This window comes from Triticum urartu, chromosome 3A, assembly GCF_056163025.1.
Source record: "Triticum urartu cultivar PI428250 chromosome 3A, HENAU_Tu73, whole genome shotgun sequence".
Lineage (NCBI taxonomy): Eukaryota > Viridiplantae > Streptophyta > Magnoliopsida > Poales > Poaceae > Triticum > Triticum urartu.
Genome location: NC_141875.1, coordinates 483913965 through 483936703, shown reverse-complemented (window position 1 = coordinate 483936703; position 22739 = coordinate 483913965). Strand labels below are relative to the sequence as shown.

The following is a 22739-nucleotide window of genomic DNA, read 5'->3' as shown; positions in this document are numbered from 1 at the left end:
TCAAACAATCCCGTATACAATTCCCTTAGTCCATCGGTATGTTACTTGCCCGAGATTCGATCGTCGGTATCCCCATACCTCGTTCAATCTCGTTACCAGCAAGTCTCTTTACTCGTTCTGTAACGCATGATCCCGTGGCTAACTCCTTAGTCACATTGAGCTCGTTATGATGATGCATTACCGAGTGGGCCCAGAGATACCTGTCCGTCACACAGAGTGACAAATCCCAGTCTCGATTCGTGCCAACCCAACAGACACTTTCAGAGATACCTGTAGTGCACCTTTATAGCCACCCAGTTACGTTGTGACGTTTGATACACCCAAAACATTCCTACGGTATCCGGGAGTTGCACAATCTCATGGTCGAAGGAAATGATACTTTACATTAGAAAAGCTCTAGCAAACAAACTACACGATCTTGTGCTATGCTTAGGATTGGGTCTTGTCCATCACATCATTCTCCTAATGATGCGATCCCGTTATCAACGACATCCAATGTCCATGGTCAGGAAACCACAACCATCTATTGATCAACGAGCTAGTCAACTAGAGGCTCACTAGGGACATGTTGTGATCTATGTATTCACACATGTATTACAGTTTCCGGTTAATACAATTATAACATGAACAATAGACAATTATCATGAACAAGGAATATAATAATAACTATTTTATTATTGCCTCTAAGGCATATTTCCAACATTTATGTATGAGAAGATGGGCACCTGGAGGGGGTGGCGTGCCCTGGTGCCTTGTGGGCACCTGGGTGGCCCCCTCTGGTAGTTATTTTATCCAATATTTATTATATATTTCAAAATAATTCTCCGTAAAATTTCAGCTCATTTGGAGATGTGCATAATAGGTATCTCTCACATAGCTTTTTCAGGTCCAGAATTATAGTTGCCGGTATTCTCCCTCTTTGTGTAACCCTTGCATATTATGAGAGAAAAGGCATTAGAATTACTCCCCAAAGTATTATATTACATATAAACACTATAAATAACAATAGGAAAACATGATGCAAAATGGACGTATCAAGGGCCTTCCGGAGGGTTATCCGAGGGACTATTCGAGGGAGAACATCCTTGCGGTTGTAAATCCTAGCTGCGCAGATCTGCACTAACTCTCCTTCCGCTGCGCTACGAGTCGGTAATGATCAGATCAAACCTTGTATGCTTCTTTATAATGGTCTTGGGCATGTTCTAGTACGAATTATTTTTATTTTCTGTCGTATTACCCTACAAGTATTACTCTGTGTGTCATGTGTAGCTGTTAACTTTGAAGCACGTCTAGTGTATGCAACTAAACACCATGCCTATGCATTAGCCCAGCAATTGCAGGCCACCAAACGCCAGAGTAAAGTTGCTTTCCAAATGCAGCCAACTTATATGCATGCAACAAAACATGGTTTTCAGCATGCATTACCTCAACCAGGCCCATATGAGCCTCATATGCAAAGGAAAAAAGGCCAATGCAGGTAACCAGACGCATCCTAGAAAACATAAACCAATGTTGGATACTTTTTAATATTTGGTTAGATAAAATTCAAAACTTTGCATAAATGATGACAAATACCCATGAATAATACAAAAATAATATATATGATCAAGATAGATAGCAATCCCATAGAGACAAGTGGTTGACGAGAGGTGTGGCCGAAGGAACGTGTGAAATCAGTAGAGTGATAATAAATTGTCTCCCAATCTTTATATACAATTATAAGGCTGGTTATAGTGGGGAGTAAATTACGTTAGGCTAGTCATAGTGGGAGTAACTTAGATAGTAACATAGCGCACTTCGAGAAACTTTTGCTTATGTGGCATGTAGTTAATGAGAAGTGGTAACATAATATGTTACTATAACATAGCGCTTCCCAAGATAAGATGAGTCTACAAGCCATTAAATGAAGCCACATATGACACTACTAGTATGTTACTTTGCACTATGAAGGTGGTAACTTAGACTAGTGTCATATGCATGCCACTAGTATAAGTTACTCCCCACTATGACCAGCCTTAGTGTCATGCATACGACACTAGTCTAAGTTAGTACCTTCATAGTGCAAAGTAACATAGTAGTGGTGTCATAGATGGCTTCATTTATTAACTTGTAGACTCATCCTTTTTCAGGAAGCGCTATGTTACAGTAACATATTATGTTACTCTAAACACCTCTCTCCTAATTAATTACATGACACATAAGCAAATTGGTTTTGAAATGCGCTGTGTTACCAGGTACCAGCTAAGTTACTCCCACTATGACCAGCCTAAGGGACACCAATATAATGTGGCTCTTCACCAAGAGAGGGCAGTAGTTGCCAAATTAGCAACCGCCCAACGGTTCCTTAAGGATGGTTTAAATAGTTAACACATGGTAATTAACCCTAACATAAAACTCAATGGCATTTCATATTCTGAATATTGGACAAATACTAGTGAAATGTTCCATTAGCAAAGTCAAGCTCTTATTCTCCATTACAAAAAGATCTAGTCTCCATGGATGGATTTAGCGATGGCGGCACTCATGTGTCGTTTCCTTCTTGGAGACATCATTGTTGAAACACTTTTCTCCATCCGAGTGCTCTCATGCGTAGTGGTCGATGTTGATGGTCGATTCATGCTTGATTTCGCTTCAACGAGTCATCCGGAGTTTGCGTTTTTCTTCTTTGTGTGTGCAAATTGATGCTGGTTGTGTGCATCCTAATTATGCAAAGGCCGGGTGTTTACTCATAATGATTGTATTTTCTTGATGCGGCATCATGAATCAATAAAATCCACCCTTTATAAAAAAAACTCGGCATCATAGGCTACCTTCTCCATTGCAAACTAATTCCGTATATATCAAATTTAAAGAAGTTTAATTTGGTGGAAACCTAGTACTTCAATTAATTTACAATGGAAAAAGTATATATTTTTTCCTTTACCAAATTCGATTCACCATTTCCCTCCAACTTTTTGGCTGCGTTCCACATTTGTGCGTTCTTACCAAATGCTGGCTCGTCATTTTCGGCAGCAAATGAAACAAGCCCGTTGCTGATTTGGTGCATCTTTTTGTAGTAACAAAGCATTAACTCTACGCAAAAAAAGAAAGTGTACTGTGACAAAGCATTAACTCTTGCTCCTCGCAAACTGCTGTCACAAAGAAGCAAAATAGTCAGCTCCGCGGTCCACACGTGGCAACCCAGGAGTGGACTCCATCCGTCACCGCTCCCGGCGCACGTACCCAATCGGCAGCCGACCTGGCAAGCCCAAACGGCCGGATGAGCCTCCCATCCCGGCCGTCGAATTCAAAACGGAGGGCCCTGGATGCGATCCCTCTCTCCGGAGCCTGCGTAGTAAAGACCTCCGCTAACGTCTCTCTGCGGCTGTCCCCCTCCCTCCGTTGATTCCTTCCGATTCTTTTTTCCATTCCAACCCCCGCACTCCTCTCCACTCTTCTTGCCCCCCTCCCTCTCCCCTGTTTCAAACCATTTCAAATCACTCTCCCTCCCCTGCTCTCCTCTCCTCCTCCTCCTCCTCCGCCCTCTCGCTCGCGTCCCAGGACCCAGCCGCGCGACCCCGACCCCGACCCCCTCGGCGGCCACCACCGCGCGCTCCCACCGCCGGCCCGCCGATACCGCGCCGAGAGGTAAGCCCCGAACCCCCCGGGCCGTTGGAGCCTCGCCCGCGGTTTCCTCGGGCTGGATCTGCCCGCTCGCTCGCTCCCCGTGAGCGAGGCGGAAACCCTAGCTCCACCGGTGATTCCGTCTCCCCGTTCTGCTACGCGCGGCCGTAGGTTCCCTGCCACGGCGTCGGATTTGATCTTTGACCCGCCTTGCAGATTGCTCCTGACGATGGGTGGCGCGGTGAGAGACCAGCAGCAGCAGCTCCACCCGTGCGATTCGCTTCTCCTCGAGCTCAACGTACGTCGCGGCTTCCCGATCCGCGGTGTTTGCTGCGCTGTTTGTTTCTTGTTCGCCCCGCTGCTGTCTCCAGGGACTGAGAGATGTTTCCGGTTTCAGGTGATCTGGGATGAGGTCGGTGAGCCCGACACGGTGCGGGACAAGACGCTGCTGGAGCTCGAGCAGGAATGCCTCGATGTCTACAGGAGGAAGGTCGACCAGGCCAACCGCTGCAGGGCTCAGCTGCGGCAATCCATCGCCGAGGCCGAGGCTGAGCTCGCCGGCATCTGCTCGGCCATAGGCGAGCCGCCGGTTCACGTCAGGCAGGTTTGTTCCTGGCTCCACCTCCACTAGTGTGGTATGCTGTCATATCGAATAGTGCTAATTATTCCTAGCAAACGAAAAGAAAAGAAGGATAATAGTGCTAATTATGGATAAAAATTATGGACAAATTATGGAAGGGAATTTTAGCAGCAATCTGAAAACTGCACTTAGTTTTGTACCCTCTAATAGCTAAGATGAAATAAATCAAATATGATTACTGCTGGAAGGGACAATGTGTCCAACACTCCGTTTGATAGAGGAAGCAATTGACAGTAACAGGCCATCACCAACTAATCTCTTCATTACTTTTTTTTACGAATGTGTTAGTATACCAGGAAATATGTAAATACAACTTCATTTTCCCCTTCACTTTGAGTTGAGTCAATAAGCATACAGTTTCCTACACTTTAACTATTCTACAGCCGTTGTAACTAGAATACTGCTGTTTGGGTTATGTGATCACTACTGAATTCACTGTACATGCATGGCACTCAAAATCTGTTGTATTTGAGACTTGATAATCTACTACATGAATATGTGATGGCGGCTCAATTCGATGTATTTCGAAAAAAAAAAAGGTTCAATTCGATGTACATACAACACACTCTTGAACTGCTGTCCAGAATAGCTTCAACTTTCTGTTGGAATTCAGGCTGTGACTGATGTATTTTTGTTCTGTTATTTTGTAGTCAAACCAGAAATTGCATGGTTTAAGGGAGGAGTTGAATGCAATTATCCCATATTTAGAGGAGATGCGGACTAAAAAGGTTGAAAGATGGAGCCAGTTCGTTCATGTCCTCGAGGAGATTAAGAAAATCTCATCCGAAATCAGGCCTTCAGACTTTGTGCCATTTAAAACTCCTGTGGATCAGTCTGATCTGTCGTTAAGAAAGTTTGAGGAGTTAACGAAGGAGCTAGAATCTCTTCAGAAAGAGAAGGTCATCATCACTCCTGCCAATCAAATTCTTTCACCAGTCATACTCTATCCATGTATAGCAGTGCTCTTTTTGTTCAGTGCTCATATAAATCTCACTATGTCTTTGTGTTTCTGACAGAGGGAAAGATTAAAGCAAGTGATGGATCATTTGAACACATTACATTCCTTATGTGAGGTGCTTGGCATTGACTTTAAACAAACAGTGCATGAGGTGCACCCTAGCCTGGACGAAGCCGAAGGATCAAAGAACCTGAGCAACACTACAATCGAGAGACTAGCATTGGCTGTGGATAGACTTCGTGAAATAAAAATTCAGAGGATGCAAAAGGTCAGCATTTTCTGTACTATTTTACAATTTGAAATATGTGTTGCATACCTGAACTCAATCCTTAACTCTGGTGACATGAACCTCTCAGCTTCAAGACTTCGCATCGACAATGCTAGAACTATGGAATCTTATGGATACACCAATTGAAGAGCAGCAGATGTTCCAGAATGTAACGTGCAATATTGCTGCCTCGGAGCATGAAATAACAGAACCCAACACCCTGTCGATCGACTTCCTCAGCTATGTGAGTCACTATTCCTGCAGAGATTCCTCTCATGTTACAGCTGCTATTGCTATCTGTTCCTATCGAGACAGGAAATATTCATAGATTATGCTCATAATGTAGGTGGAAGCTGAGGTTTTAAGGCTTGAGCAACTGAAAGGAAGCAAAATGAAGGACCTCGTTTTGAAAAAGAAATCGGAGCTGGAGGAGCACAGAAGACGCGCGCATCTAATTGGCGAGGAAGGATATTCAGATGAATTTAACATTGAGGCTATTGAGTCGGGTGAATTCATCTGCCGCCTTCTTGATATCTTGTGTTTAGTAAGGTGTGCTCCATGCCTGCAAATCATCAGGCAAACCACCTCATCCACGTTTGCCCTTTACTCTACAGGAGCTATCGATCCTGCATTGGTGCTGGAACAAATTGAGGCTCACATTGCAACAGTGAAAGATGAAGCTTTCAGTCGAAAGGATATTCTTGAGAAGGTTGAAAGATTTCTGAATGCATGTGAGGAGGAAGCCTGGCTGGAAGATTACAACAAAGTATGGATGATGGCCAATTTAATATTCAGTTGCGCTTCGCATGTTTATTTTTTGGATAATTGTTGTTTCCTTTTATTTGCTACTAATGATTTCTACCTGGAATATTTAGGATGACAACCGTTACAATGCTGGGAAGGGGGCACATCTGACGCTCAAGAGGGCTGAGAAAGCTCGCATTTTGGTTAACAAGATTCCAGGTATTCTTGCCGAATGAGATCTGTTATAACTCCTTGTCCAGTTATATATATTCAGATGATGTACTCCTTATTGTTTCTGTTATCACTTCATCTGATTTACATTTTATTCACCATGGGCAGGAATGGTAGATGTTTTGACCACAAAAATCATTGCTTGGGAGAATGAAAGAGGAAAAGAGTTCACATATGATGGCGTATGTCTATTTACTGATACTTTGTTTTTAAACGGTGTTTGTTTTTCCTTCTTCCTTGAGGTTTATTCATGAACTATTTTGCAGGTACGCCTTCTCTCAATGCTGGATGAATACATGATTGTTCGCCAGGAGAAAGAACAAGAGAAGAAGAGACAAAGGGTACTGTGCAGTTGCATTGCTATCTGAATTCCTTACGGCATCTGTTTTGCATTTTAGTCAATAGTTTGAATAACTGCAGGATCAGAAGAAGCTCCACGATCAACTCAAAGCTGAGCAGGAAGCTCTCTACGGCTCAAAGCCAAGTCCATCCAAGCCTCAAAGCATAAAGAAGGCGCCTAGACACTCGATGGGTGGTGTAAACCGCAGGGTGTCCATGGGTGGAGCCACGATGCAAGCACCCAAAACAGACATACTGCATTCCAAGAATGTTCGTGCTGCCAAGAGAACTGAAGACATTGCCCATTTGTCCCCTGGTAAGCATCCATCCCCTATCAGGAGGTCTCAGTTTCTTCTCATCATAAACCTCTGATGCATGTGAACAATTTCAGCCAGCAGAGGCCTGGACATTGGCGATCTTCCCATCAAGAAGCTATCTTTCAATGCCACTGCCTTGCGTGAAACCGAGACACCTCGCAAGCCTTTTGCGCAGATCATGCCGCCGCCAAGCAGTGTCCCCTCCACTCCTGCGCGCTCTGTCACCAATGACACCGAGGATGAGAACCGGACCCCCAACCCCAAGACATTTGGAGCAGCACTGAATCTCAAGACCCCGATGACCGTGGCGGCTCCGATGCAGCTGGCAATGACGCCCGCTGTGGCTAGCAAGGTCACGGCTGCTCCTGTCTCCCTTGTCTACGAGAAGCCACAGCCAACATTGCCGGAGGCGATCGAGTATTCCTTCGAAGAAAGGCGGCTGGCCGTCTATTTGTCAAGAGAAGTTTAAGCTCTCTTTGCGTAGGCGAAAGTTGGAAACCTGACGGCTGTTACTTGTGAGAGACTGGCTGCTGCCTAGTATGTTGGTCGACGACAGTCGTCCAGTGCTGTTCTGATTGTTCCCCTCTGCCACATTTGATTGTTTCCATACTCAGCAAAGGAAGCTTGCGCTTCAGCAGCTTCCGTTCAGTACTGCCATTGGTTAGATATAATTAATGTGTATAGGTTTCTTTCTCGGCACTGAATCATCTTGAATCTGTTTGATTAATATAGATCGGTATTGTGTTTTAATCCTCATGCGATGATGTGTTTCTTACTGTCCACTGAATCATCTTGAATCTGATCGGCACTGTTTTTAATCCTCGTTGTCATGGGTGCACCGAACTTCGTATCAAGGATCAGAATCTTGGAGGTTATGGTGGTGGAGATGTGCTCATATGTAATGGCCCAGCGCATAGTTCAGTCAGGATGCTCATATGTCGATGTTCAATGGCATCATAGACGCAGAACAGATTTCCCACCACGAGAACATCGGCAGATGGCTGCGTAGAAAATGCTCCACAAACCTGGTGCTGCTAGCACAGTTAACAACCACATATTAGTAGTAGCTGTTTTTCCTCGACAGCAGCCACGCACCAAAGTCGTACCCACTTACTTAAAACTGAGTGCGCAGGCCACGGACCAGGCCTGCGACCGAGGCCAAGCATTCGCACTCCAGACTCTCTGGCCAACCATTCGCACTCCCAACTCTCTGGCCAACCATCGCGCAGCACGGTGGCTACGCGATGGCGACGGCGATGCCCACTGATAGACAGCGGCCCTCCAACTCAAGGCGTACGTAGCAACAGCAGCGCGGCACCGGCGGATGGCGAGTACTTCCTCCGTTTCAAAATAGATGACCCTACTTTATACTAAAATTAGTATAAAATTGAGTCATTTATTTTGAAACGGAAGGAGTACATCAGGGACGCCGAGTACGGAGCGGCCAGCGTCGCGTGACGCGGACACGCCTCCGGCCCATAATTAGCCCCCGCAACCAACCACCGGGAGCCAGCGTCCCGCGGGGCTTGGCCATTCCGGACACACGCACCGGCGCCGTGCACGCTCCCGCCCACGCCGAGGGCGCCCGTCCCGGACGTCAAGTCCACACGGCGCGCCACCCGCGCAACAACGCACGCACACAGGCACAGGCACAGGCGCTGCATCTGCATGTGCCCGGCCACGGGGTCATGCGCTAGCTCTCCGCAAGTTGCAGCAGCAGCCGCCGGGATCGCGATCCCTTCCCGGCAGCTTCGTCCGTGACATCAATTCTCGCGCATCGATTCGCCTCTGCAAGTTGCAGAAGACACTGGTATTCTGTAGGTACGTAGGAGCACACATGTTACTGCTGCCAGCATATGATTTGGGTCATGTGATTTTTGATTCGGGGGGAGTCGGTCAAGCGAGCCACACCTGGCCACGGAGTCGCAGTCAAGCTGCTGCGCGGTCGAGGTCCCCCCCGGTCGGTTTCTGTAGCCCTTGAACGACCTCGTAGTAGCCTAGCTAGCTGGTTTCACACCCACTGTCACTGTCCGTGCCTTCTGTCAGCTCAAACCTTTTGTTTCTCTCTTCTTTCCGTTTGCGTGTTCCCTGTACTGACGATCTGCAGGCCCGGCCCGGGTTCGTCTGCCAGTGCAAATGTGCAATAGAGCAATGAGGATACTGACCTGCCGCGTACTGCGTACTGCTCACTTAAAGCTGACTGACTGACTTGGCCGTAGAAGCCACTCTTGGCCTCGGGCCTTCATCCAGGGAGGAGGGGTCTGGAGAGTGCTTCTGGAGATCGCCAGAAAGTTCATTACAGCTTGGTCCTTGAGAAACAAAAGAATTTCAAGAGAGTATTTTGTGTGCGAAACGGAATTCTTTCAAAGGAGTGAGATAGTACTCGTCGGTGGTGAGGTTCAGGTTTCACATCAACACCGCCAAACATGAAGAAGCATGCCACTTCGTCGGTGGTAACATAGGGGGACAGGGGTGCCAGGAGATGCCGTACCTCTCGGCGGCCATTCTTGGACCCCAAGGACCTCCCCAACTTCACGCACCGCTTGCATCGCCTGTCATTATGGTCGGAGAACCATTTGGGCGGTCAGTGTCGTTGCCGGCATGCACTATAGATAGATGCAAGATCGACCCAACATCCTCTTGTAGAAAGAGAGCCACTCATCCTGAGTGATTAACTTGTACTCCCTCCCTAACTTAATATAAGGCTTTCTTGACACTGTCATGGATCCTAAAACCCCTAAGAACGTCTTGTAAAAAGTCAGAGAGGGAGTAGCTAGCATGTCAAATCCATCGAGAGACGCGCCAATCAAACATAGTGTAGGCACAATCATACCACCAGGTGTAAATTCTGAAACTCAATACATCAGGCCAGAACGTAAGTTCCAGATGAAACTTGATCGTATCTGCCAACAACTAATAGTCTGTTGAAACTTGATCGAGTACACTTTTTTAACTGTAGTTTGATATAAAATATAAAAAATATTATGAAAGAATGTTTTCTGAGAAGTCCAATGATACATCAAAAGTCAACACTATATGAAGTTAAATCAAATATTGCAACGTCCGTTGACCTTAAGTATAATACTCGTTCATGGACTATCCGCTTGCATGTCTCTCTGTTGGACCGTATGTGCTCTCGCAAATCACCGAGATCGCCACATTTAGGGTTTCTTGTATATTTGCGCGGGGCAATTATCATGTCGATGATTTGTCTTCCTTTTTTTTCATCTGTTGAAAAGGTATTTGATACCTTTTTTTATGCCAACTGCAATATACTCCCTCTGTAAACTAATATAAGAGCGTTTAGATCACTATTTTAGTATTCTAAACGCTCTTATATTAGTTTACAGAGGGAGTACATGCCTTCTCCAATAGGCACGTAGGTAGGCAGCTTGCAAGATTCAAGCCAGTGTTCCAGAAATCCAGCCAAAAGTCGAGACACTTACAATCAAACTGTGGAGACGCTGCCGGTCGATGGACCAGACCGTGCCTTGTGGCTTGTCTTTCCAACCAAAAGTCGTGACCACCCTGTCGATCTCAAAGTGGACACGAATAGAAGAAGTCCGATCACCGATCAGTCGATCACACCGCCAGGCGCCTGATCATCTTGTACAGCAGGCGCAGCCACGCGGGATGTACTAGGTTTCTTTCTAACTGATCAGCGAGTGGATTTTCGTAACATGTCACTCGTCAGCAAGTGGATTTTTGCTAGCTGGTCGTGATCGTAATATGTAACTGATCAACAAGTGGATTTCACGCGGGATAACGTGGGCGATTATCCAGGATTATCACTGATCAACAGGTGGATTTTACAGGAGTAGGTTTCTTTCTCGTCCCTCGCCGGCGAGGCGAGGGAGGGTGGGAGCCCAACCGAAGCCGAGCCAACGAACTCCCGTGGCCCGTGGTCGGTCGGCCCCACGCGCAAATCCTCTTGGACGACGACGCCAACCCACCTGGCCACCACCACCCCACTCCTCACTCAGCTCACCTATCGTCTCTTCCTCCGGCTCCTCGCACCCACCCACCCACCACGCCACCGTCGTCACCCACATCCATCGTCCATCGCACGCGTTTGCTCGCGCCACTGCTATATATCTCCCCGCGCAACCCGTCCCAGGCAGCGCAGCCACACATACCCACACCAACTCTCATTCCTCGCACTCTGTCTTCAACCTCATCGCCTTTATCCATCCTATCTCCGGCCTCTCTCTCTTCGGCATGGGGAACTTCGCGTCCTGCACGCTGGCCAGGATCCCCGGGGCGGCCAAGGGCGCCAGAGTCGTGCTCCCCGACGGCGGGCTCAGACTCGTCAGGCCCCCGGCCACGGCGGCGGAGCTCATGCTCGAGGCGCCGGGCCATTTCCTGGCCGACGCGCGCGCGCTGCAGGCGGGCCGCCGGATCGAGGCGCTCGCGGCTGACGAAGACCTCGAGCTCGGCGGCGTCTACGCCGCCTTCCCCATGAAGCGGCTCGGCTCCAAGGCCGCGCCCGCCGACGTGGCGCGCCTGGCCGCCGTTTTCGCCAGGGAGGCTCATGGCTGGAGGCCTGCCTCGGCCAAGGTGGCGGCCATCGTCGTGGCGCCGCCCGAGGCGGCTTCCGTTGCCGCCGAGGCGGACCTCGCGCCGGTCAGGGCGCCGCGGTTGGATGAGATGGCCGTGGACGACGAGGCGGCTGCGGCGGAGATCGGGGAGCTCAAGCAACGGATTAGCGGCGGCCGCTTGTCGAGGCGGCGGCCGACGTTGGAGACCATACACGAGGAGAGCTACGCCGCGCTAGCATGCTAATGCTACAAGTCAAGTGGCCATCTAACAGACCGAGAGATGGCAAAGGCCTTCTCTCGTATTCTTTTTTCCCCTTTTTTTGACCATGTGTAAATTTGCTGCCTCTTTTTCATGTATTTTTGAGCGATGAAAGGGCAATTGAACCCAAAAATATGGTGGACAAGTGATTAATGAATCAAGGAGATTCATCATTTTTTTGTCAATGAGTCATGGAGATCGAGCAATTCTCACTTACCCATGGGCAACACTAGTACTCCTTTTATAATTCTATTTCTGCTTTTGCTTTCTTAATATCAACTTCAAATTTCCTTTTGTTATAACTCAACAACGACAAACGATCTTTTTCTTTCTTTCTTTGTCGAAAGGATTCATACGTATATACAACGGCGGAGCTGCCTCCCGGTGAACCTGGGCAGCCCAGCCAACAACTTTCATTGGAATGTTAATAGAACTTGATGATTTCGTTGGTGATTTCCATGGCAAATGCTTATATAGTTCTATGCATATTTCTTTCATGTTCTTTTGAAAGAACAAATTATGTATTTCTCTATCCTCTTTTCAAAGAGGGCATTTAGTTATTGCATGTTTCTTTTTCATCACGGAATTCTTTCTGTGTTGTTTCTTGAAAGAAAGAAAAGATTAAAAAATTATACTTCATCCGTTTCTAAATATAAGTCTTTTTGAAGGTTTCCTAATATAAACTACATACGGAGCATAGTGAATCTATACTTTAAACTATGTCTATACATTCGTATGTAGTCTATATTGAAATCTCTAAAAAGATTTATATTTAAGAATGAAGGGAGTGTACAGCAAGAAATGCGCCAACCCCAACAAACAAAGGAAAATGGCAACGGTGTGGAGAGCTAGAAGTTTTGATTAGCTAGTTATGTCAAACTCTACATGGGCCATCGAATCACCAAATTGATAGGCTCTTGGTAACACTTTTTATTTTGATTAAAACCCCTTGCATTGCACATTTTATATATTTTTTAAAGGTACATCTTCGAGCTTCTAAATTATAATAAACTTCCTAGAGGTACATTCTAGGATAATATATTATCTCTCAGATTTTGGACATAAACCTATTTGTACCCATTCTCTGTTTTTATCAACTTCAATCAGTTCTTCTTCTTCGTTTTAGCTCAACAACAACACAATACACTGAACCCTCTTCATATGAAGAATTCATGTATGTATGTATGTATGTATGTATGTATGTATGTATGTATGTATGTATGTATGTTAGCTACCATTTATCTCTCATTCTTGTGAAAAGGAAAATTTATTATTCATATTTCCTTTTTCAGTCTTTCATAAAATGAGTTTATTGTCACATATAATCACACAAAAGCTTTACGATTGTTTTTATTAATGATAATGAATCAAGGAGATCGACCGATTCTCACTTACCCATGGGCAGTAGAAGTACTAATTTAGTCTTTTTTATTTATGAATAGCAACTTGAAAACTTCATTTTGTTATCACTCAACAACACAAACCGATCCTTCTTTGTCTAAAGGATTCATACTATATATTTTCACGAGTATTTCTCTCATGTTCTTTTGAACAAAATTATATAGTTATGTATCTCTTTCCCATCATTTCAAAGAGGAAATTTGGTTATTGCATGTTTTTCTTGAGAACACAGAATTCTTTCCGCGTTGTTATATATATATATATCCTCTTCTGTACTCCTGTGAGTATGTACTCTCATTCTCAATATACCTCATATACGCATTAATTATACCTCTTTATTATTCTTAATATACTTCATTAAATATTCTAAGATACCTCAATACGAGTTTTGTTGAAAAAATATCATCTGCGATGTACTTTTTGTAATATATCTTTTTCACGTACAAACACATCGGTATATATGTAAACATTTAAAAATATGTAGGCTCACATGAATTTTTTCATGAAACTCATTTTGGGGTATCTAATAATTACTAATGAAGTATATTAAAAATAATAAAGTGGTATAAAAGATTTATCTATGTGGTATATAAGAAGCGGGAGTACGTACTCTCAGGAGTACACAACCATTTTCCTATATATATATATATATATATATATATATATATATATATATTAAAGAAGAAAAGGAAAAGGTATTTGTACAACACGGAATGCATCAACCCCAACAAACACGGAAGAGGTGACAACGACAAAAAGAGCTACTCCCTCCGTCCCATAATATAAGAGCGTTTTTGACACAGTAGTTTCGATTATGCAAACTCTACATAGGTCACTGCATCACTGAAACGTATGCTTATGATAAATTTTTTATTTCGATTAAAAACACGTGTGTTTGGTAGTGAATGTTTGGTCTTCAACTAAAAATAGGCTAGCCAATATTTTGGCAAGACAACATTTAGTAAATCAAATTTACCAATATTTAGCAATTATTCATAAGCTCGGTGTTTTATGCCCAAACAATGGAATGCCAAACGTTGGCATCAAATTAAGCAGGCCATTAATCTATACTAGTAGAATGCCCGTGTGTTGCCACGGGCTTTTGGAATATTTTGGTTGAGTTTATATATAAACATAGTGGATGTTGGAGATAGCATGAGTGCAATTGGGTAACAATTGGAATCTACTTCACTTGCGATTTAAGTTCATATAAAAAATTAATTAGACTATGTATACATAGAGAGTGATGAACCAACTAAATAACCTGTTAGGAATTAAGAATTACTTGATACGCTTACGATATTCATTCACAATATCAGAAATGTTGTCGCCAGTTTCATTCGCAGGAATGGTGCCCCTTCCGCTCCACCATCGCCCGACCCCTCCTATCCTCCGCGATGTCAATCGGCCCCTCATCCTTCCTCCAGGGCGTCGACGCTCCTCCTCTTCGCGCCACTGCTAGAGCCCATCCGCTTCTGTCCTTGCCACCTTCCTCCCCTCGACGGCATCACCGCATCCTCCTCTTCCCTTCGCAACGTCGGTCGATACCTCCTCTCCCCTCCATCTCTCATGCCCCTTTCTCCTCAAATCCCTCGACGGCAAGGATGGGACACCGAAGGACGAGGCGGACACAACCTCTGTCGCGGTGGTCGGGGACGGGCGGGACGACATCTAGGGCGACGGATCGGGACCGGCGATGAGGAAGGGTTAAGGGTGGCGGATGGTGAGGGCTCGACAGCGGGAAAGGTAGGTGGCAAATGGGAGGAGGAGAAAGAGTTTGGTGGATTTGGTGCAATCTGTGCTGGGGTAGGGCTTTAGAGTCTGACGTGGCGAACGCACCTGGGCGCCCCATGTCCGCCCTAGATTTGGATTGGATATGAAGGGCGTCGATCAACGCGGGCATTTGAGACCCGTTTAAACAAAATGTCGGGTTCACTTTTTTGTGACCAGTCACTGACTGGGTGTCCGCCCAGGCGTTTGAGTTTTATTTCAGTCGAGATGTACCAAACTTTTCATTTCTATAAACTGAAATTGAACTGTATACATATGTATTGTAAACATTCTATTTGAACCACCTGTTGTACTTTGATCACCCCATGGTCTTTTCTTCTCAGTCTCACTCTCAAATCTAGCTTCATGCACTTCCGTGACTTTAAAAATTGAGGAACAGAATCTTCCTCGACCTCTTCTTATCTAGAATCTGCTCAGGTTGTTACCTTTCTCTCAAACAATGTTGTATATCTTGGGCTTTGGGGGAATAGAAAAGCTCTCCACTTGAATCAAATAAATTATGGCGTGAGCAGTGGTACAATAAGGGTTCTCTCCTGCATAAGTTCTTTTGAGTGATCAAGTCAGATGTGATTATTTTGTTATCTCACAACTGATGATTGTTGATTTCCAAATTCTTTTTGACGTAACCGCTTACCAGTAAGGTTCCTGTGCGTTGTGATGGAGTAAATGTTGTTGTGATCTTCAAAATGAGAAGGAAAATTAGTCTAATCTCCATTTTGCTATCTTCTACAACTGAAAGATTTAGAGTTGTGAAACTTGGAGCAGAAGAAGAATTTTTTTCTTACCTTCTCCGCTATAAAGAGTTCATTCAATTATTTTGTTTTAGTCCTTTCCACCATGTTTCCATGGTTTTCTTGGAGCAGAGGAAGAAAAAATTTGTATAGTTGACCCCTAACATATTTTAATAAAGAAAAAAAAAGTCAGTGAGAGCCTTTCCCACTGTCATTGGCCCTAAAAAAAGCTTGCTCCTACTGATATAGATTATCAACTTCTGTCATTATACAGTATTGATTTTGGGGAGTTATCATAATATATCCCTGCAAGAATATTTAGGTGCATGTAGGATTAGTATGTCAATTTTAGTAGGAATAACAAATTTACATGAACAATACCTTCAAACCTGAAGGGCCATGATCTAAATTCACTCCTTATTCATTCATGCCCCTGTAATGTTATGTAAAATTAGCTTCATAATACGTTAATGGACGTGTAAATAAATATTAATAAATGACGGAATACAAGTTCAAGAAAGGAAAGCAACATACTTCGAACGAATTGTATTTTTAAGTGTCTTTTTTATATGATCATTCCTTGGAGGAGATTTGTGATGTCATATATGCATCGATTTTGACCTTGATTGGGGTTATAATTTGTCGAACAAAGTGTGCACACTGTACATACTTGAAGCTTGGGCACACACTTATAAATGTCCCAGAAAAAATACTAATAGATTTGAAGCTAAATTGTCATAAATGTCCTACAAGAATCAAGAGCTAACAATATATGAAGTATTAACCCTGAAGAATCACACCTTTGGCCTAGACAAAAGGTATGTAAAAATATCGAACAGGAAACTTCAGTTCCATCTATTTCTAGAAAGAGGTGCCGGAGTCAAGTGTAAGAGGTCTACTGGCATGTTTGTCTTTGTTACAAAATTATGAGCAATTCTCAGGGCAAAATAAACTGTAGCATGCCTCTCAATGTTCTTTTTTCTGGAGAAGAAGTTATATTTGTTACTAAAAGACACCAGGTAGCATATCAGGTCATCAGATAATCGTCTGACCAACTTCCTCCTTCCTACTGCTTCACTGAGTGCCTGTAGTTGCTAGAAAAATGAGATCTCTGTGTCACACAACAGCCTGCAGCCGCCGATGAGAACGATGGTTCCTTTATGAACAGAATTGTCGTCTGTCTGCAAGTTTCCCCCGGAGGACCTCAATCTCAGAATCACCTGTTTCCTCCAGTTCTGGAGAAGAAAAGGCACCTATTACATAAATCATCTACAGAGATAGTCCGATGACATCCTTTTGGGCCATATATACTTATGATCTTTCAGTGGTGTTTGCAAAAATTTCCTTGATAGCATTGCAGCAAATTGGTTGAGCTACCTCAAGAAATCTAAAAAATGCCAAGACTGGAAGATCAACGCTTCCTATATCAGGTTCTTCCTTGTCATCTCGTCCATGGTAATCTGATCCACCGAGCTTCAGAAGCTCATAAGTATCAACCAGATCACTCAAACCTGGTTTAGACAAATTCAGCAGTTAATTCCATTGAAGTTCAGATACATTAGACATTTTCTTCTCAACGAAGGCATAAAATAGACATATACGTTAGATGCATCATTAGTATCTGCATAAATTGGTAACATAAAGTATCACTTGTTATGACTGAAAAATGATCATGCCATTCATACTAGATAGTTTTCCATCGCTTCGATAGACCTCAATAGCATGCAGACCATCAACTTTCAAATCCTTTATCACAAGAATAGGATTTTCAATGCCCACGGATGAGCCAAAACAGCTATGCCCCCAGTTGTATATATTAGTTGCACAACAGATTCCCATCTGGCTCACTGCCACTACAAATGAACAACAGAAATCCACATCAGTATAAACTAACTACTCTGCATCTGCTGCGAAATGAAGCAAAAACATGCATGACCATGATTCAAAATGTATACTTACGTAGCATAAGCAGGCCCTCCATCGTACAAGTACCTGCTGAAAGCTTGCCCATGTTACCAATTTATGCAGATACTGTTTTCCTTTTCTTTTTTGTTGTTTTTTTCTTTCAATGAAAATATACCGTAGAACGATTGTTTCACGGTTCTGGGCTTAAAAAAAGATTATCAAAATATCCAGCTACAACCATGGCACGCGCCACGTGCACCCGCCCTGGAGCCACTCCATTCCCTGCTATAGTAGACACATCTTCAAAGTTCAATGGCATGCCGAGGTTCCTAAATTTCGATAGCATCTCCTTGGCACGTGTATAGCGGCCCTCCCTGATGCTAGATAGAACCTTCTCTACTTCCTGAGATTTCCCAGGGCCCCAACTATCGTAGTATGCGAGAATATGAACAAGTTCATCCGCTCCTGATCCATTGCTTTCAGAACAATTAACAACTTTGAGAATTAACCACATCTGTGTGACCATCAAGGCGTGTTACAAATTTTAGGGTGGCGAGAAAAGGGTTACCTAGGCGAATAAAGGGCGCTTATCTCAACACCTGGGATGATCCTGATGGAAAATTCCTTTGCCGACTCCATCGCCTCCGGGACACCGGCCATGGTGTCATGATCAGTCAGTGCGAGCACCTTCACCTGTACTGATCACCAGGTAACAGAGTTAGTGTGCGAACGTGCTAGGCATCATCCTTCCGAAACAAAGCATAGCAAGAGTAAAAGAAGTGGCGGCGGAGGTGTTTAGCAGCACACGAGGATGAGCTCGGACATGGCATCGGCTATTACGGAACTGAAGAACATTGGAGCCAGTTGTTTCGTCGAGCACGTCGCGAACGTCTATGCAGTTGGTGACAGGCGGGAAGAAAGGCTTAACCCATTGCGGTGTGCGCGCTCCACGAGCGCCGCGGGCAAGAGCAAGCCGTCGCTGCGCGCCGAGTGCGCATGCAGCTCCACCGTCACGCGCGGCCGCCGCCTCCCAGCCGGCAACAGGTGCGCGTAGTCCGCCTCCTCCTCGTCGTCCGCCTCTGCCGTGGCGGGCCCAGCGGAGCACGGACCTCAGCGCGGCCAGCTCCTCCTCGCTCGGCACCCTCCGCCGCTTCTTCTTGTTCCTCGCCCGCACTTTCTTCTAGTGCTCCCGATCGTCTGCGCCCGGTGGCGCGGCATTGACCGCTGCAGAGGCGGCCATGACCATCTCCTCCTCCTCGGTCGTAGCGGCGGGGCGCGTTGTCGTCATGTGCCCCGTCATCTCCTGCTCCGATGGCAAAATTTGCCTCGCTTCCGGGGATCCTCGCCGAGACGAGGAACCACGGACAAACATGGCGATTTGAACAGAGAGGAGATGGAGTCATGGAGGTATCAGTTGTATATACGGAAAGATTATAGTCTGATTGGTGTTGTATATGGAATAAATGTTATGTGCATAAGGAAAAGAAAATCTGGACAAGGAGGGTTCCCTTTTTTGGCTATGGGACGTGGGAGATAGCGTTCAGAAAATTCGATTGCCTGCCGACTTTCTTCTTTCAATAAAACCGATATAGAGAAAATCGGTGGGTGAGGGGATCGGTGGGAGTGGGGTCGAAGGGTATGAACGATCGAAATCACGTACGGACTCCTACATTAGGAGTAAGGAAAAAGTAACACTTCTACAATAAGATTTGTTTGTCATGGTTTACTTGTTAATTTTCTTAAAATCCTTTATTTGTTTCTCGAAAATCTATTATTTGTTTCCTAAAGCAAATTGAATAAGAGAGATCGGTTGATTTGGATATGTTAGGAAAGTTAGATCCGTGATCTTTTGTATGTTTGAAAAGTGCTATTTTTTTAAAAAAATAGTGGAGTAAAAAAATAAACCAATGAATAAGAAAACCTGTGGAAGATGGTGGTGGGAGGTGAGAGGAAATAAATCCGGACGAAAATAAAACCGGAGTACCAGGCTACCAACTGCTTCATTAAAAATAGAGATTTAAAGGCACGTCTTTATAATATAAATAAATTTCTTAGAGTTACATTCTGGATGGAGTAATATGTCCACTCTGAAAATTTGGACATAAACCCATGTACACACACGGTCAAACTAACTACTACCATCCATTCGAAAAAAACCAAATACTAGCAGTATGCTCGGGGGTTTCTGGCTGTATATACATCTTATATGAGAATTTCTTTTTTTTCACAAAAAAGTTTAGAAGTTTATTTTGGAATAAACTTGACTTCTTTTTTGCACCAGTATATAAATGTTCACGAATAAAAACCCAGTGTTGGCTTCAGAGTAAAAATGCAAAAAAATACTTGCTATTATAAGTCTCTACTCACACTATTTCGACCAAAAATTTTGTTTTTCTTGAAAAGAAGTCAACGGTTTTATTATCCTTTATGTGATTTTTTTAATACAAGTAAGATCAAGTTTATTTGAAAATATTTTCAGAATTTTGACTTTTTTACGTGTTAATACATGTCTCATTGATATCATGAAAAACAAAGTACAGGTCATGTAAAGACCGACATGACAAAACTGAAAAGATAGCAGAACATCACTGAACTTAACACCAACTCCCGTCACCTGCCTCCGGCACCACCACAGAGTCATCAAAGAAAAAAAATGACGGATCACCTCCTCATCCGAGCTCGACACGGCTCCATCGTTGATAAGCAACTTTGCGGACCTCCAAGGTGGCTCACCAAAAGTAAGCCACTATCGTTGAACAAATCAGACGGATGCAACACCCCAGACACACCGTCGCACTCCAGATTTGGCACCCTACCACGACTAAGACGTCGAAGGAGGGAGCCATACCTGCCATCTATCAACCATGAATCCAGCACATGTTCTGTCTTCCAGATGTCGTCGATGCATATCACAATGTGCATCCGTTCATGAACTATCTCCCAAGCTCCACACCGGCGTTGGGGCAAACGTCGTCGCAACGATGGAGCCCGAGGACACTGGTCCACCACGAGGATGATGCCGTCGCCACACCATCCTTATTTGAACAGATAATTTCCAAATTCATCCTCAACAATAGAACCGATTGCTTCGTTGAAGACAAATCTGAACCTTCTTTATCCAGCATTGCCATCGCCGCCTCTGAAGTGAAGACGATGAACGGCCAAAAAACCAAAGCTACTAGGGCCTAACCTAAAGCTACACGATGCACATACGCTATTTTTTTTCCATATAAAGTATATATACACACATATACCAAACATCCGCGTCTCAGTATGCTCCTATTATATCACGCGTTTCCTCCGGCTAGCATATATCCCCCGCGCAACCGATCCCACGCAGCGCAGCCACACACGCCGAACCATCACAGCTCTCATTCCTTGCACTCTGTCTTCGCCTTTGCCCTATCTCTGACTCTCTTCGGCATGGGGAACTTGGCGTCCTGCATGCTGGCCATGATCCCCGGGGCGGCCAAGGACGTCAGGATCGTGCTCCCCGGTGGCGGGCTGTGGCTGGTCAGGCCCCCGGCGACGGCGGCTGAGCTGATGCTCGAGGCGCCGGGCCATTTTCTGGCCGACGCGCGCGCGCTGCAGGCGGGGCGCCGGATCGAGGCGCTTGCGGCTGATGAGGACCTCGAGCTCGGGAGAGTCTACGCCGCCTTCCCCATGAAGCGGCTTGGCTCCAAGGCCGTGCCCGCCGACGTTTTCGCCAGCGAGGCTCATGCCCGGAGGCCCGCTTCGGCCAAGGTGGCGGACATCGTCGTGGCGCCGCCCGGGGTGGCTTCCGTTGCCGCCGAGGCGGACGTCGGGCCGGTCAGGACGCCGCGGTTGGATGAGATGGCCGTGGACAACGAAGCGGCTGGGGCAGAGATCGAAGAGCTCAATCAACGGATACGTGGCGGTCGCTTGTCGAGGCGGCGGCCCACGTTGGAGACTATACACGAGGAGAGCTACGCCGCACTACCATGCTAATGCTACAACTCAACTGGCCACTTGACAAACTGAGAGATGGCAAAGGCCTTCTCTCGTATTTTCCTTTATTTTTGATCGCGTGTAAAATTTGCCGCCTCTTTGTTCATGTATTTTTGAGCGATGAAAGGGCAATTGAGCACAAAAAAGGTGGACACATGATTAATGAATCAAGGAGAGCCTACAATTTCTTAATCAACGAGTCAAGGAGATCGAGCAGTTCTCACTTACCAACTTGGTGCGCCTGGCCGCCTCCGCAACCATCCGATCTTCCCCCTTCCTTCACAACATGGCTTGTTATTGCGTTCGGGGCTTTGCAACATGAGCCGTGTTGTGCTCCGTCGAACCATATTCTATGGTTCATGTAAAAAGGAAGTTTTCATTGCAACGCGGTCTATGTTGCAACCGTTTTTGGTGCTGTCGTCGTCATTTGTAACATGATCGATGGGGCACGTGTCATACACACAAGGTGACGAACGGCGTGCCAAAATATCACCCGGTTGAGCGCTAGCTTTTCTTATTAGTATGGGTAGGTAAATCACAGACTAAGTGTTGGAAATATGAGTAATTTATCAACTAATTTTATTGACAGAAATATTAGATAAAGTATGACTAATATAACAGTGACAAAACTAGTCATGCGATCTGACAGAGAGAAGGTAAATAATATCTGCATATAGGAACTGTAACCAAGTTTCTCTAGAACAGATAGTAGGGCAAGTTTCATATATGAAGTAGGACCTAACATATGTAGGACAAACAACAGAACAAGAAATTGTGGCAGGACCTCGAATAGAAAGGAGAAGAACACATACGGGACAGCAGCAGCAGCAGTGGACTTGGGGTCGGTGTCCTCGCCGGCCATGTCGTCGAGGAGGTTGCCGACGTCGGGGAAGAAATCGTCGTCGGGGAAATAGTCGTCAGAGTTCAGGGCGTCCATGACGAAGAAGTCAGTAGTCGCGCTGAGTGCTCCCCAAAAAACTTATCACCCTTCTCCCGTACATGACTCAAATAGGTGCGGTTTCGGAGTCCTACTGTCCCGACTCGC

At 45.2% G+C, this 22739-nt stretch overlaps 4 protein-coding genes across 4 annotated transcripts; 3 read left to right on the top strand and 1 right to left on the bottom strand.

Moving 5' to 3' along the window:
- The first annotated feature begins 3405 nt into the window (after nt 1–3405).
- Nucleotides 3406–7856, top strand: PLE (Microtubule associated protein (MAP65/ASE1) family protein). Its single transcript, XM_048708201.2, has 13 exons — nt 3406–3627; nt 3820–3901; nt 4001–4207; nt 4894–5142; nt 5260–5469; nt 5558–5713; nt 5816–5975; nt 6084–6235; nt 6345–6432; nt 6553–6626; nt 6711–6785; nt 6865–7099; nt 7175–7856. The coding sequence occupies exons 2-13, from the start codon at nt 3833–3835 to the stop codon at nt 7567–7569; spliced, it is 2070 nt and encodes a 689-aa protein (XP_048564158.2). The 5' UTR covers nt 3406–3627; nt 3820–3832; the 3' UTR covers nt 7570–7856.
- Nucleotides 7857–11287: 3431 nt separating this feature from the next.
- On the top strand, nt 11288–12082 carry LOC125548531 (uncharacterized). Its single transcript, XM_048712111.2, has one exon. The coding sequence runs from the start codon at nt 11319–11321 to the stop codon at nt 11880–11882; it is 564 nt and encodes a 187-aa protein (XP_048568068.2). The 5' UTR covers nt 11288–11318; the 3' UTR covers nt 11883–12082.
- A 4304-nt stretch (nt 12083–16386) lies between these two features.
- Nucleotides 16387–19522, bottom strand: LOC125527615 (uncharacterized). Its single transcript, XM_087547425.1, has 4 exons — nt 17780–19522; nt 17506–17673; nt 17198–17331; nt 16387–17055 (listed from the first exon to the last, which is right to left on the bottom strand). Exons 1-4 carry the CDS (start codon nt 17829–17831, stop codon nt 16915–16917), a joined length of 495 nt encoding a protein of 164 aa, XP_087403551.1. The 5' UTR covers nt 17832–19522; the 3' UTR covers nt 16387–16914.
- A 1541-nt stretch (nt 19523–21063) lies between these two features.
- LOC147980204 (uncharacterized) lies at nt 21064–21863 on the top strand. Its single transcript, XM_087547426.1, has one exon. The coding sequence runs from the start codon at nt 21149–21151 to the stop codon at nt 21692–21694; it is 546 nt and encodes a 181-aa protein (XP_087403552.1). The 5' UTR covers nt 21064–21148; the 3' UTR covers nt 21695–21863.
- Nucleotides 21864–22739: the final 876 nt, after the last annotated feature.

What these genes read in the sequence shown, in the direction of transcription:
- PLE (XM_048708201.2), top strand. Translation starts at nt 3,833, where the DNA reads ATGGGTGGCGCGGTGAGAGACCAGCAGCAGCAGCTCCACCCGTGCGAT. An exon ending in CGATCGACTTCCTCAGCTAT is followed by an intron (nt 5,714 to 5,815) that starts GTGAGTCACTAT and finishes CTCATAATGTAG; the next exon opens with GTGGAAGCTGAGGTTTTAAG. An exon ending in AAGAGTTCACATATGATGGC is followed by an intron (nt 6,627 to 6,710) that starts GTATGTCTATTT and finishes ACTATTTTGCAG; the next exon opens with GTACGCCTTCTCTCAATGCT.
- LOC125527615 (XM_087547425.1), bottom strand. Translation starts at nt 17,831, where the DNA reads ATGGGCAAGCTTTCAGCAGGTACTTGTACGATGGAGGGCCTGCTTATG. An exon ending in GGAGGGCCTGCTTATGCTAC is followed by an intron (nt 17,674 to 17,779) that starts GTAAGTATACAT and finishes GTTCATTTGTAG; the next exon opens with TGGCAGTGAGCCAGATGGGA. An exon ending in AAGCGATGGAAAACTATCTA is followed by an intron (nt 17,332 to 17,505) that starts GTATGAATGGCA and finishes TGTCTAAACCAG; the next exon opens with GTTTGAGTGATCTGGTTGAT.
- LOC125548531 (XM_048712111.2), top strand. Translation starts at nt 11,319, where the DNA reads ATGGGGAACTTCGCGTCCTGCACGCTGGCCAGGATCCCCGGGGCGGCC.
- LOC147980204 (XM_087547426.1), top strand. Translation starts at nt 21,149, where the DNA reads ATGGGGAACTTGGCGTCCTGCATGCTGGCCATGATCCCCGGGGCGGCC.